This window comes from Cydia amplana, chromosome 14 (genome assembly GCF_948474715.1).
Source record: "Cydia amplana chromosome 14, ilCydAmpl1.1, whole genome shotgun sequence".
In the NCBI taxonomy this organism is placed as follows: domain Eukaryota; kingdom Metazoa; phylum Arthropoda; class Insecta; order Lepidoptera; family Tortricidae; genus Cydia; species Cydia amplana.
This window is the reverse complement of record NC_086082.1, coordinates 17,361,480-17,377,319: the sequence shown is the minus strand read 5'-3', so window position 1 is coordinate 17,377,319 and position 15,840 is coordinate 17,361,480. Positions and strand designations below refer to the sequence as shown.

General features: G+C 36.9%; 1 protein-coding gene and 2 long non-coding RNA genes across 3 annotated transcripts in view; 1 reads left to right on the top strand and 2 right to left on the bottom strand.

The window, feature by feature from the left end:
* LOC134654266 (uncharacterized) overlaps positions 1 to 15,840 on the top strand; it is a 290,346-nt gene that overhangs the window by 198,489 nt on the left and 76,017 nt on the right. The window lies entirely within an intron of this gene.
* LOC134653866 (uncharacterized) lies at positions 9,494 to 10,451 on the bottom strand. The gene is made up of 2 exons (XR_010097290.1): positions 10,211 to 10,451; positions 9,494 to 9,837 (listed from the first exon to the last, which is right to left on the bottom strand). It is a non-coding gene; the product is annotated as an uncharacterized LOC134653866 (long non-coding RNA).
* Positions 11,386 to 14,902, bottom strand: LOC134654257 (52 kDa repressor of the inhibitor of the protein kinase-like). The gene is made up of 2 exons (XM_063509724.1): positions 14,654 to 14,902; positions 11,386 to 12,521 (listed from the first exon to the last, which is right to left on the bottom strand). Exons 1-2 carry the CDS (start codon positions 14,779 to 14,781, stop codon positions 11,873 to 11,875), a joined length of 777 nt encoding a protein of 258 aa, XP_063365794.1. The 5' UTR covers positions 14,782 to 14,902; the 3' UTR covers positions 11,386 to 11,872.

Here is a 15,840-nt window from a genome sequence, read left to right as displayed (position 1 = left end):
TACGTTGAAGAAAGTGCAAGAATTGTACTTTTTTTTCTAGCTTATGGCAATATCAGGCAACATTCGGTTTATGCGCAAGCGGCAATTAAAATATACAATTTGATGAATTTGCGATGGACTCTGTTCCTGACGTCATAGAATATAAAGTAACAAGCTAAAGTGCTTTCTTTGTGTTGATATTCTTACTAGATGAGTTAAGTATTGTTATTATATATAAAGTTCATTACATCATAAATTAATTATAAGTCAAAAATTGTGAAATAAATCTTGTCCCATTTTTGTGACATTGTCGATAGTACTGGTAACAAAGTACCATGCATGCACGTCCTAAAAAACGGACCGTGCCGCCTTGTGCGCAGACACGATTGTGACAGAAAACGGACAATGCCATACTTAGGTTATATACTTTTTTTCATTTATTGTGATTTTATAGGCTGGCGTTGCGTTGGGATTATGTGATAAATAAGTATCCATATACATTTTATTGTATTTTAGTTTTAGGAGGTTCCACCACCTGACTCAGAGGAGTGAGATAATAAAAAAACGACGATGACGAAATTTTACTTCTAGAGACAGCTTGTGCGTAGCTTGCCCCAATCCGACTCTCTTTCAGCCAAGTCACTTTCTCCGGAGATGTCAGATATGATGGACAAATATAGATCGGTTCATTTACGAAGACGCGTACTATTATTCTTATTGCCATGCTATTAAAGTTTAGTGCACCACAACGTGAATTTGTACTTATAGATGATTTCGAAGTCAAACGTCCTTGTATGAAAAACTTTGTTAATAATATAATGACTCGATCTGAACACGACCTGTCCCCTAGTACTCCATCTACAAAATTTAATTCCACGTCAGCAAACGCATAATTCGCTTCAGTATCCAAATGATTGGCACGTCTTGAAATGTGCTACGGTTAAAACCTATTTCAAATCGAGGAAGAAGATGTTCCAATTCCTGAGGCCTGTAAAATGTAATCCCTACAAAATTCAGGAGAGTAAATACCTAAATTTGAATCGAGTTGTATGTGGGGAAGACGTAGTAAAGGATGGGAAGGAGACGAAAGCATTTCTACTTGGGTACAGGATCATATATGTCAAGGACCGCCAACCAAAGTCTGCAGTCTGGGAGAATGACATGCATAAGCCTCTGATTCTTGCCAAGGAGGAGCGATATAATCCCAGAATGTTTCAAGATGCCATTGAGACTGAAAAACATCTAAAGTTTAACAGGAACGACAGCTTTTCTCTACCACTAGCTTAGGTTCCAGATAATCCAGATAGTCCGTGTGATAAGGAAACAAGCAAGCATTCTTGAAAGCAAGACATAGAACTGTGAGATCATAGTGTTAAATGGTGTGGTCGTGTGGTCATTTTAGTATAGCAATGTTACTTAAAATAATTGTAATTGTAACTACGAGGGGCGTTCAAAATATTCTCGGTATTGGTATCTTACGACCTCTTCTAAAATTTCTTTCGTTACTGGCCGCTAAGGTTTATTCATTGACATTAAAAAAAAGTATAATTCGAACCGAGATGTTCTTTTGTTTTTCTGCAATTGCTGAACAAACATGAACATCATGTGGGAATTGACAATGTTAACTAAATTAGAACATCGATGCGTGATAAAATTCTTGACAAAACAGGGTAAAAATCAAAAAACCATAAAAGAGGAAATGGATTGTGTTTACCGTGAGTCTGCTCCTTCTTTATCTACCATTCAAAAGTGGTCAAGCGAGTTTAAACGTGGAAGGGAGAGTGTTGAAGACGACCCTAGACCTGGCCGGCCTGTAGTAGCTACTTCACAAGAAAATATTGATAAAGTGGAAAAACTTATATTGGAAGATGGTCGAGTGAAGGTAAAATCTATAGCACAGTAACCAATCTCTCTATTGGTACCGTACATGATATTATCCATGACCATCTTAATATGTCAAAAGTAAGTGCAAGATGGGTTCCGCGAATGCTGACTCGGCTTCAAAAAGACATGCGTGTAGCTTGTTGTTCCGATTTTATTGACCTGTGCAGTGAAAATCCTGATGAGGTGCTGCAAATAATAGTTACTGGAGATGAAACCTGGGTTCATCATTATGACCCAGAGAGTAAACAAGAGTCCATGCAGTGGCACATTAAGGGTTCAGCTCATCCCAAGAAGTTCAAGGTCATCCCTTCAGCTGGCAAGGTCATGGCCACGATATTTTGGGATTGTGAAGGAGTATTACTGATCGATTATAAAGAAAAAGGTGTAAATATCACAGGACAGTACTACGCTAACATTCTACGTCAATTAAAGGATGCAATCAAAGAAAAGAGGCGAGGAAAGTTAAGCAAAGGTGTTATGCTTCTGCATGACAACGCCCCCGTCCATACTGCTCATATTGCCAAGGCAGCTATTGTTGAATGTGGGTTTAAAACTGTTACTCACCCACCGTATAGTCCGGACTTAGCCCCCAGCGACTTCTTTTTGTTCCCCAATCTTAAAAAGGATCTGCGTGGAAATAAATTTTCCGATGATGAAGCATTGAAGGCGGCAGTGGAGGAGCATTTTTACACCAAAGATAAAAAATATTTTTATGCAGGATTAAAAAAAATAATTGATCGATCTTTTAAGTGTATGAACATAGGGGGGGAGTATATTGAAAAATAAAAATATCAAACTTTTCGTACTTGTTTGTTTTCATTCTCATACCGAGAATATTTTGAACACCCCTCGTAGCTTTATGAGCCTTTTTTGCATGTATATGTAGCCTTGACATTTATAGTTTTAGTTTAATATTTCGGTATGTGGGTCATTCTATACATTAACACTGGAAGTAAATATAGTATTATTATATTTCACATAAGTTTTTTCTATTTGATATTGTAATTAAACGTTGTTTCAAAACATTTACTAGTGTGTTATTTAAAGAATTTACAATTTTCTTGCCCTGTAATACTTTATTTATTTTAATTTTCTGAAACTGTATGACAGCGTTGTCCGTTTTTTAGGACAACTTGGGAGCAACCAATCTATAAGGTTCATGGCAATGTCCGTTTTAACGGACGTCCTAAAAACCCTACTTTCAGATTTTTTAATTTTTTTTTTCCTAAATTATAGTACTTTTTAACTCATTACTATCCCTAAAAACATTCCATGAGATAGGTGGATACATTATTTCATGTCTTGCCGTGTTAAGGGTTAATAAATACATATTCTATTTTCTAAACAGAATGGTTAAAGTCACAGCAATGACTGAACTTTTACTTGAACCACTTGAACTCAGAACCCCTAGTGCAGTGGTTCCTAACCTTTTCAGTCCGGTCACCCCTATGACTAACTAGGGAACCTGATTTTACCCCTCTTCCCAATGGTAATAAAAAATAAAACGTGTACGTTTGTTGTATTGTTATATTAGGTTAGCTTATTACCCCCGTAAAATACCAGTTTTACCCCCACGGGGGTAATAATTACCCCCAGGTTAGGAACCACTGCCCTAGTGTAAATTTCATTAGATAGCGTGACGGACGTACGCGTTTGCGTTAAGTTTCATCAAAATGGAATACAAAATGACACGCTGTGTAATGAAATTTACACTAGGGGTACAGTAAACTCTATTAAAGTGAATGAAGTTTATATGTACTATTGGAAGATTTTAACTGATGCTAATAACATCTTATGGGAACAGAAAATTAGAACCTAAATCTTCGCGAGTTACAATTTGGAATTGTAGCTTACATTAAACATCGCTCCATTCATCACAAACTGAGCTGCCAAAGGGGATACCATTACCAACATCCACGAATCTCGTGTCAGGCCATCAAAACTTATCAAATTAACTTTGCCGATACAAAGGCTCTCAACCCTACCACAACAGAACTTCAGCTTTGTTTCCCTTTCTTATCAAATTAGTAGGTATAGGAGTTAAGTAATTGACGTTCACACGCCAGAAGAATTGTTGATTGATTGATGAAAGACTTTTGTACGAGTTCTGCCAATGTTGGCACAAGTAAACTTCTTACCAGAATATACCCTATAACCTATACCTGGAGGACGATTCGAACTTTATATTCTTGTTATAAAACGGTTATGGATATGAATCTGTCAGCTGACATTTCGTTAACTAGGGCTGCGCGTTTCCTCCATCAAAGGTGTATGCGTGTCACCAAACCAAAGGAGGTGCGTAAAGGTGTATCTGTTTGTTAAGAACCAATAATAGAAAGGGCTGCGCTGAGCGATAGAAAAAATCTAGGATTGGTAATGTTGGAAAATTGTAGAAGACATGTTTACATCAGTACTCTTATTTATATATGTGTTGGCTGCTGAATGAATGTATATTTCTTTGCCTTTTCAAATGAGCTGGAACCCGGAAGCCTCGTAAAGCAAGAGCCGAGCCTCATTGTCGTGTCGGGCCCTTCCGAGGGAAATGGCGCGCGAGGAACATTCGCGGCGCTTACTCTACAATTACGCCTAATGCCCGCCATTACTAACATTTTTTTGGAGATCCTTAATTTAAAAAAAAATAGATTTCAAAACAAGCCTTTTCATCAGGTCCGCTCGGCTGCCTAAACTTAAAAAGAATTGGCCCAAACACTATAGTTTTTAAGAAAACGATTGCCATTTGACCTTCTCACTCAGAGGAGAAACTATTGTAATAACGTATTGGGATCAGTCCGGATTCCTCACAATGCAAACTACTTACTTACCTACATATAAAAATAGACGAAAAAAAAAGGTTTCCTCGCGATGTTTTCCTTCACCAACAATCGATTGGTAAGTAAATATCATCTAATATTTCGTACCTACTATATTTTTTATAAGAAATTAACTCATTAGTAGGTTCGAGCAGAGGATTTGAGTCAAGCTTTTATCTTAAATGTTATTACTTCTCCTTGCGTATAAAATATCTACCGTGTCTTAAGACGAAGGTTTAAAGTCTTATATATGTTGCAGTCGGATCGTATAATCCGCCGTATTACATTACCTACGGCTAGCCGTTTTCAAAAACAGGGGCGTTTTGAAATGCGGCGGTTTAACGATTAGCCGGATTGAATGCGGCTGAATGAGAATCCGCCGGAATGTATTCGGCGCCATACGTTCTTCAACACGGCTAGCCGTAATGTAATACAGCGAGTCATTAGCGGCCGCTTTGACAGTTTTTAGTTCCCATTTTTAACACTCGTGGCGTTGGCATAACAACAACAAACTATGAAAAACGCTGGGGTGCCCATCAAATCTGGAGTTCGTCGGACTGTTTCTGTTCAAAAAACATTTCCTTCGCAACTTAACTAGACGCCCCACGAAGCGAAGGTTCGTTAGGTAGCTTCAGATGCCCGAAGGGCAAACCGCCCAGAAATAGGAGCCCGCAAAGGCCGCAAAGCGGGGCTCCGTCTATTTAAGTTGTGAAGGAAATGTTTTGGAAAGGAAACACATGTAGTGCGGTGGGACCATGGTAAAAATAAATTAAATTGCAAACGTTTCGACCAAAAGAACTGGTCACTCTACAATCTAAATAGTAGATACGATGCGGCTAAACGTAGGCCGCCTTATTGAAGAACGTATCGCAAATAACGCAATGACAATTCGGCTAATCGTCGAACCGCCGCATTTCAAAACGCCCCTGTTTTTGAAAACGGCTAGCCGTAATGTAATACGGCGGATTATACGATCTGACTACGACATATACACATGGACCAATTCAGAGGAACGCAAAAAAAAGGTTTAATTACTGGATTACAGCATCTAAAGTAATTTCAAAACGAGTAAGTACCCAATTAAACTTTTTTATGCGTTCCTCTAAATTTGTCCAACAATGCAGCAGTTGATATTTTCATTTCTCAGATCTGATTCTAATTAAATCATCATTTCACAACACAACTTTGTCGGCGGAACCCTTCACAACAGAATGTCACCATTTAAATTTCGCTTTTTTTTCCATAGCCCGGACGCTGTGATTTGAATTCCTTCCATTCCGTTGAAGGGTAGAGGGGGGGGGGGGGGGGGAGTGTTTTAAGGCTATTAGGCGGTTAAATATACGTAACAATCGCAAATAACGCCTTGGATAAAGAAGATTTTTTTAAATCGTAACTTTTTATAGGTATTTAGTTTCAAAAGTACCTGTACCCAACCCGAACCCACCTTACCTATAAGTAGATAAGTACATAGACTATACACACAACACACTCACATACATACGTACTTTTAGGTACATTATTCAAAAACAAAACAAAAACGTCACTTTTGACACTAACATATTCGAACCTATCGTATTGAGATGGTATCGAGATCAAATTTTTCACGTTTATTAAAATTATAAGTAAAGTATAAGTAAGTCATTGACAGTGTCAAAACTGACGTAAACGCTTTCGAGAATGTAATTTACTTTCTATGCATCTCGCTTGCCCTTATATGCGAGTACGAGCGAGATGCATAAAAAGTAAATTACGTCCTCGATGGCGTTTATGTCAGTGTCAAACTGGTGGTAGTGGTACAGGCCAGTTTCATGACTCAGGGACAAATACCAATTCTACACACAAAAAATTGCCCTTACCAGGCTTCGAACTTCGAACCCGGGACCTCCAGCTTCATCTACTCTTACTTGTTGTCGGACTGTACCTACGAGCGAGCGATTGCGAACATGGCCGTAATATTAACGCAAACATTAAACCTTACAGATTAAATTGCGGCCTTTTTAATGTTGCGGATAAAAAGGTTTGTACCATCGCCCACACTGTTACCTAACTGTACATCGGTGGACCTTATGCCTTTTGTGATAAGGTCCACTGATGTACAGTTAGGAGTGTTGCTGTTTACACGTAGATTAAGGCTATTATCCCTTCATGTTTATATCTTTAATGACGTTAAAATGGTCACATCCTTAGACTGAATGAATGCTTAAACATTTAGAGTGTACTTTTCTGTTTTCGTATTTTGCCAATTTGTAGGTATTATTTGATTAATGATTATTTAGATATTACATATGAAGAGAATGTGTTTTTCATACGGTTATCAATACGGATAACTATTTTTTTTTTTTTTTTTTTATTTAGAAAACAAACAGCCTTTTACAAATAAAAGCCCAAGAACTATGGGTATACTCTTCTCCTATTTAGCTCCCTAGCTCCCTACCTTAAACATGCAATGTCAATGTACAAATTAGGAATGTCAAAAAACCTAAAATTCTAATTCTAATATATCACAGCCCAGACATGAAAGTGCTTGTTGCTAAGCCTACTAGAATAAATAATATTTTGAATCTTGCTATCGACGCAAAAAACACTTTAGGACCCCCTTCCCTTTACCCCTTCCTTTCCCTTTAGATTTTAAATCATTTTGAAGCACATCCGTTGTTAGATTATATATCTAGCATTAAAATCACGATCCAAAACCTATCCCAGACATGAAATATGTCCGTTACTGCCCCTGTTAGGTCCACATTAATTCCGAAACAAAATATATGACAGCAATAAGCCCACGGCCATCTCTCTCAATATCGACATGTCAACTTTTATGATTCGACCTTCCGGAGGGTTCCCAATGGATACAGAAATGACCAGTCTACTGGAATCTTTTATTGAAATGGCGGTCAAATCGATAGCTCTTATGGTCCTGGCAGCGTAGCCAACATGCCCATCGCTTACGCTCCGTAGCGATCGAAACGCAACTGTCACTGTCGCACTATATATAGCAATATAGAAGAGTGATAGAGAGACACAAACCGTTTCGTTGTCGTAGCGATAGCGATTGTCACCTTGGCTAGGTCGGCAGGGGGCCTAGACGAAGTACATCGACAAACGAAATGAAAAAAATATTTAGGTATCGATACAATAACAATACATCTCGTCCGCAATAATAGGTATGCATACGAATGGATGACGTATCTAAACGGGTTAAGGTTTTTGAAATTGGAATTGTTCTCTTATACCCAGTCCGCCGTCCGTTCGACTCTGCGCCGAAGCGATCGGAATCACAACGATAGGTCCGGGTCCGGCGTAGCTATGTCATGAATGGATCGCAACATAACGGATGGCATAATTCATCGATAGGGCTACCAAGGCACTGTGGAACAACGCCATACTTCATGCCATTTTATTGTCCTAATATAAAAAAGTAGTAGTAGTAGTAAGTAGTGTACAAAAATCAGAACAAAACAGGAAAAAAATTAATGAAATGAAATGAAGTCCATCAAATTTATAAGTAGTAAGGATCTTGGGAAATGGCAATCTGCTCAGGACTTTTCCTCAGAAATTTTACGATTCTTAGTTAACACCCTAAAAAGTTATCATCGAAAAACAGAAAATTCTCGTCTCAAACCACAATAAATCGCCATATTTATTGTGAGACGAGAATTTTCCACATAGTTCCACAGTTATTGAGTGGTTTAGTGAGCTGTACTGTGGTAGGATCTAGACCTCGAAATTCGCCGTGGCTCTGCATCTTATAAACATTTCTAAAAATTGTCGGACATACGAAAGCAATTGCTCAAGCTGAGACAGAAAGGTTTTACGCACGAATTAAAAAAAATTCGGAACCACAATATTTAAAGTCAGCATGCTGAGATTTCAGATGGAATCGGTGCACGTAAAGGAATTCTGTTACTGGACTTCCCAATTTTCAGGTCACATCATGGTGCCCTGGCGATTAGCTGGGGCTGCCGGAGGGCGCAGTGGTGGAATGTTCTCGATCCCAGTGCGCCCTCACGAAAGAAAGGGTGAAACGCCGGAGTGGGTTTAGTGGGTAGGGCCAAGTTCTCCCTCCCCCCTCCCCCACCCTCGCTAGGAGAAGGACAAGGAGCGGCGAGTCCCACACACTGTGCGTAAATGCATTTCCACTCCGTCAAAAAAAAGGTCATAGCAAAACCCTATCCCGAAAAATTCTGGGCAACTGGTCACCCTACTAGATACGATCGCCGCATCGGGGGGAAATCTTCCGTTAATGATTGGTAATAATAGCCGACAGGGTGCGAGGCCGAACTTTTGCGAATGTCGGATAAATTGACCGTATCGATGTATCGATATCTGATATATATGTCGGAGTTGAAATGTTGGTTACGGTCAGCAGAAGTAGCTATATGCGGTCAAGATGAACTCAACGAACTGCGCATAAATATAAATTACTGACATCCTCTTATGGCCTCCTAGCACAGAATAACTAATAGTATATACTAACGTACAGAAAATTCACTCCTTCACAAAAGTCAGATTTAGGTATAAAATTATCCCATCAAAAACATTACATGTAAAAAGGTGCAAGTCTCGCAACGCTTTTACTACAAAAAAGTTTTGAGATGTAATGTGAAACCAAGTCGGTTATTTTAATCAGTGCCGGGGGGGGTGTTAAAACCGTATCCATAAGATATCTTTAATTTGTAAGTATGCTACAGCCGTATTCCTTTGAAAATATGTCGGTCAGTTCCTAATATTGTTTCTGGGCAACCAATATTCTATGTTAAGTTTAGTTTATTGGACCGATGGGCGTTTAACTGGGTATTTGTAACGAAATAAAATACAAATAAGTACAATAATCAAATGTGTTTATTACAAAATTATCTTATAATTGTTTTACTTTTAAGTATTGATTAATTGATTTTTTCTCCAATTTAAAATTTAGATTATTAAATCTCAAGAGTCGATAGTCTCACGAACAATATTAATAAATAGTCCACAGGGAAACACGAACATGGCAATGTTGGTAATTGAATCTCTTGCAGTACCTAATTTAAATATTTCACTTCCAGGATTTTGGTGTAAATAGTGCTTAAAATTGTGTGTAAATGCAATCTCTAATTTTTGAACGTACTCGTTCATTTCTGAGAAGGCGTCTTTAGATTTCCATAAAACGATTTACTTTTATTATAAGCTTTTTCTACTCCAGCACTTAAATGTGTCAATTAAATGACTGACAGTGATATCTAAAGCAATGTCATTTGAATGATTTGTCTATAGGCTCATAAGATGACTGCTAGCAGTCATCTTATGAGTATAATACAACTGCTTTATTTTTTTTAAAGATACAAGTTCCGATCATCTTGATTGAAAGAGGTATGTTTTCATTTACAATAATAACTCTTTTTTTTTTTAATAATAACTCTTTTTTTTTTTTTTTTTTTTTTTTTTTTTTTTTTTTTTTTTTTTTTTTTGCTGCAGCTGTCAGAAAAAGTAATGTATGCAACAGCTCATAATTGGTTCTTATTATTATATAACCCTTATTATATCACTGTTGCATAAACTACTATTGTAGTGAGTAAACCTTGTATAGTCCAAATCCAGTGAAGAGTCAAGCATTTTAAACATTTCTTGGCAACTTGGGTGTTTTTTAGAACATTTGAAAAGTAAAAAACCCGCAACGTAGGTAGGCATTAGCTTCAGGCAAATCTATATGATAATCAATATCACCATGTAAGGCTACCAGCGACGTTCTGGCTTGTTCGGGTGGATTAGAACTGTTTTTATTAATTATATCCTCAGCTTTAAGTAGCAATATATGTCAGACGCGCAGTTAGTGTTAGCCAGCATGTTGACATAAATAATTTTGAAAATGCTCGAGTAAATTGAAGAAGTGTCGGCTCAAAACATGAACCACCTTGTTGTCTAATAGTTAGACCCGAAAAAAATTGCTAAATTGTCTTGGTGGAGTCGTCTTGTAAATAGGTACTTAAATCCCTCTGATTTTAAATCTTCAAACAGTTGTAATACTGACTGAATGGTTATTTGAAAATTATGGAACGTCTTTATCTGATTAGTATTGTCTTCTTGTGTATTACGCTTTTTAGACTTAATAGTGGCAAACATGTGTTGAGCATCTTGTAAAATTAATTTTTGTTCAGGAGTCATTCTAAAAGCTGTCTGATATTTTATTTTTGAGGAATTTAGGACGTCAAATAAGTCATCCATTATTATAATAAATTTTGCTGTTCCTTTAGCCTCCTCGGAGATTTTACCTATTCAATATACGTCTCAAGCGCAACAGATACCGTGTTACTAAATATTTGAGCGGCATATTTCACCCTCAACCTTTGAAAGTTGTTCGGCTCTACGTGAGCATTCGTTATTTTAGGTATCAATCTTAGATTCTTATCTTGTTGGTGTTCATAGAGTGTTTTAATATGATCCCAAGATATAACGTCCTCTTTGTAGTGCAAATTGCTCGATAATAAATTACATATTATGCACACATTTTATTAAATGTGGCACGCCAAAAATATAGAAAATTTTGTGCTCTTCAACATAAAAGTATGGCTTTTCAACGGTCACTTTTTTATTACTTTCGCATATTTATCAAAATTTTACCCTTGGTCGGATACAATGGCTTTCACTTCTATACCCACACCAAAAAGTTTTGATATTACTTCATTCATCCACGAATCTACGAGTAAGTCCGCATAATGTTTAGTACTTCTTAGAAGAGCGTAGGCTGCTTCCAGTTGCAGTATATACCTTGTAGCATACTCATAGGCATTGCTTTCTATTTCTGTAGATATAGTACCGTTTATATTATGGAATCCGACCACTTCGTCTGTTTTTGTATCATACCTAATACAAGGTGTCCTTTGAGTACCATTTCATCTACACAAATAGTGCAATGTTTTGCATTTTCTGGTAATTATTTAATTTTTAAAGATAGACTATTTAGAACACGGTCATCAAGTTTAGGAGAAATTTTCAACTTTAATCTGTTTAATGTACTCTTGCTGGGAAGCTTCAGAACAGTGTGGAGGCAACGATATGCATGTGGACTAGCGTAATGTAAATGCAAATCAAATATTTTGAATTGCGCCTCGTAGCGATTGCCTTTGAATTTGTTTTTTATTTTGTTTTGCCACTCAACCAATTTCATAAATCGTTGAGCTACTTCGTCCTCGGGACTGGAGAGTAAAGATGAATTTTTTTGCTTCTTACTCTTTTTCCATTTTTAAAACTTCTTGCTCCAAACGTTGGCATTTAACAGTCACAAGTTCCTTTTTCAGTTTTATTTTACGTGGGGATTTGTCAGATAAGGCTAATGCTGTCTGTGTCATTTTATTTGATGTTTCAATTAAATCTGTTTGCATTGAAGTACAAGTAAGTTCAGGTTTTTTAATTTTATTTATTTCATTTGATAATATTCGTACATTTTTGTGAGATTGTAAGGCATTTGTTTTAGGTTTAGATATAACTGTTGATTTAGGCTTCGACTCGTTAAATGATTTATTATTTTTCGGTTGGGCGATCTCAGATTCTATTTCTTTTTGTTCTTGGGTATCGGTTTGTGATTGATTGTGACTATAAGTGGTAACCAATATTTTATCTTTCTTTGTGGGTTTGTGTAAGTGAGACAAAATATCTGTGGAGGTCTGTGGAAGAGCGTCTGGTGGAATATTTTTCAGAGATTTATCAGGTAATAATTTCGTGGGTGCTGCATCACTTTTCAGCCGCTTCGAAGTAGAAGTTATGATTGCAGAGTCGTCAAAATGTGCAGAACAAACAAAGTTATTTTTGGCCTTCTTTAACTTTTTTTCGTCCAGTAAATCTTCTCTGTCGATGGCTGTTAGCCATTCTTGTCGTCTGCAATATAACATAATACCAGTTTACAATCAGATGAAGGTAATAAAATGTTAACTAAATATAATTTTATTCTACATCAAGTATAGGTATCTTGGTCTATATATGCGGAATAGTCTTTTTATAATACAAGGGAGCAAAGTTGTTGTTTAACTTCTTGATGTGCTTATATTAAGTCCCGAGCTAGCGACCTCTTGAGCATTGCGAAGGTCTCAAAGCACGAGAGGTTGAACAAACTTTGCTGTCGAGTGTAATACAACATTTTTCACCACTCCACCACGGAAAGGCGCTCTTTATCCCTTAATAAGTCTGTGGAAAGTTGCGTTTAATCCACATGGGGGGAAAGAAATTTGGTACAAATTTTAACCACCGTTTTATGTTTCACAAGTATTAACATACACATATGTGTATTCTATATATATTCTGTGTGTGTATTGTGTGTGATAGATATTGAATACCAATAATTTTGATTACATTTGCATTATGTATCAACTTGTATTTTACTTCCATTGGTGTGGTGAAAAATTTTGTTCAACCTCTCGTGCTTTGAGGCCCTCGCACGCTCAAAATTCCACTTTTTGAACCACTCGCTACGCTCGTGGCTCAATTTCGCAATCTTTCGCTGCCTCGGGTCTCAATATAAGCACGAGAAGTTAAACAACAACTTTGCCCCCTTGTATAATAAATAACTATTCCACCACACCTATGCGAGGAAACTACAATCTGTTTTCATTGCAACAATTCTTATTACATGTATATTTAATTTTTATTATTCAAAATAATCGTTTAAGTATTATTAGTCTATCCAACAAGCTAACGCGTGAAAGCGTGAATAACAAGTCAAAATTTGCATCCAATTACTTTGCCTCTCTAGACTCTAGAGGTCTAGAGGATAAAACGCAACTTTACTCACTGTTTTAAATGATAAAATCAGCCTTTACGAGCGGGTGTGGTGAAAAATTATTTTGTTGTGTGAATGTCGAAATTGTTGAAAAGAAAGTACGATTCACGAAAAGGTCACTAGCTCTTAGACTACCTATATCAATCGTCAACCTACTTGACGACGTACTTAGTTGAGCGTTTTCCAAAAAAAAAGTGTACATTTCATTCATGTCTTCAAAATATTGACTTCTGCCTCATTTTACTCGGAATCATTTAAGTACAAATGTGTCCCAAGATTTCCTTTCCAGATCGTCACATTTTTGTATGAATATTTTTTTTATTTGTATGACGTGACACACTGGAAATAGTTATTTGTACAACAAGAGATCAAAGTTTGATATTTCTTCGAGTGCTTATTTTGAGTCCCGTGCAAGCGAAAGATTCTATAATAGATTCACGAGCGTAGCGAGTGAATCTGATTTAGAATCTTGAGCGTAGTAAGGGACTCAAAAGCGCACGAGATGTAAATAACTTTGATCTCGTGTAGTACACAACATTTTTCACCTCAGCAGTGAGAACATATTAGAGAACCCGAAAAATGTATTCCTTCTTCATCACTTACCTCTATTCACTCATGTTTTCTTAAGATATACCAACAATTAAATTTTCACCTCAGCAGCTCGAACAAGGGTACTTTGCTACTTAAAAACAGTGAGCAAAATCGCATTTTGCTCACTGAGTGAGCAAAATCGCATTTTGCTCATTTTGTCCCACTCAGCTCACTGTTTTTAAGTAGCAAAGTACCCTTGTTCGAGCTGCTGAGGTGAAAAATATATTTACATACAAAATTTTTCATGTATGAGGCGTGAATGTACAAATGATTCTGAGTAAAATGAGGCCCAAGAAGTCAATATTTTGAAGACATGAATGAAATGTACTTTTTTTTTTTGGAACCTTTTTGTTAACATTTTGTGATACATTGTTGTTGATATATGTGTGTACCTATAAGTTATTTATAAGGAATAATTTAGTAGGTGCTTAATACAACCTTACCCAGGCTATTGACAAATTCTTAGAAGTAGGTATAGGTAGGTACTTACCTATGTAGTCTAAGCTTAGGTATGCATAATTCATTTTAGTCAAAAGCGCTTTATATTTATGCAAACAAAACGAATCAAAAAGTTATCGAATGTGATTAAGTACTTAGTATTTATGTTATAGTTTAAAGTTTGAATTCACCAAAATGAACTTACCTTTCAATATCGTCCGGAATTTTAAAGAATGTTATTTCTGCTTCCTTGTTCTTCCGTTTATTCAGACATCCGTAAACAGAACAATATCTTTTATACGGATTATATCGAGATTTAGGTTTGGAAGCCATTGTGCAAGTATTATCAATTTTGCGCGAGCGCCACGTGACACGAGTATCGTGCGAGCCGAGCGGCAGCCCACTGCCATACGCCTGCCCGGGAGGCGCGCCGGACAAATGTACCTAAACTGCGTAGTGAACTACACCCCCCTGCTCCGTTTTGGGGGTCTAGCCAAGATGACAACATCTACAAACGCCCAACGAAAAAAAAAGTATCGTCACGAGACTGTTTCTATATTTATACATACAGGGTGCTTTCTGTAACAGGAGCAATAAATTAAACTGTAGGCTGTACTCCTCAAACTGTTTGTTTTTTTTTATTTGTTCAGCAACTTTTGAAAATAACTCATGTTTTGATTTTTATTACACTTTAAAGTTTATTCTAAGACACTATGTATTGCAATTTTTTGACATTGCAGACAATATTTATTTTGTATGAAAAAGAGGAAGTCTCAAGGATTCATAATTTTTAAAAGTTGCTCAACAAATGTTGGTCAGTTTGAGGAGTACAGCCTTTAGTTAAATTTATTGCTCCTGTTACAGGAAGCAACCTGTATATACATATAGGTTGCTTAAACTTAGAATACAATATTCTAAGTTTTCTATCAACGATTGCCATATTGGCTGGGCCCCCTGGACTATGTTTTCATATCCCAGATACTAAAGTTATAGTAATTCCAAAACAGATCGGCAGCATATTGAAATTATGATACCTATCTTGTAAAATTTGGGATAAGATAAAACAGAACTTGCAAACTAAGTGTCAGATATTGCAGGTGTTGCAGGTGTCCATGGGCGACGGTAATCTCTTACCATGAGGCAATTCGTCTGCTCGTTCGCCTCCTAAGTGTTATTGCAGGTGATGTAACATAGAATTATATGCCCAATAAATACCTAAGGGTAATAATGCAAACTCAATCTTAAGACTGCAAATCCGTTGCCAACTTGACTAAGTAAGACGGATAACGTCTATTCTGGCAATTTATCGCCTTCATTACCGCCTCACCCTGTATACGAATAGTTTTGGCCAAGTTTGGCTACCAATCACTGTTAACCCGTTCGCTGCCTATG

Excerpts from the sequence above, each read along its gene's own strand:
- LOC134654257 (XM_063509724.1), bottom strand. The coding sequence starts at position 14,781 with ATGGCTTCCAAACCTAAATCTCGATATAATCCGTATAAAAGATATTGT. Across the intron at positions 12,522-14,653 it reads ATTCCGGACGATATTGAAAG|ACGACAAGAATGGCTAACAG; the intron begins GTAAGTTCATTT and ends GTTATATTGCAG.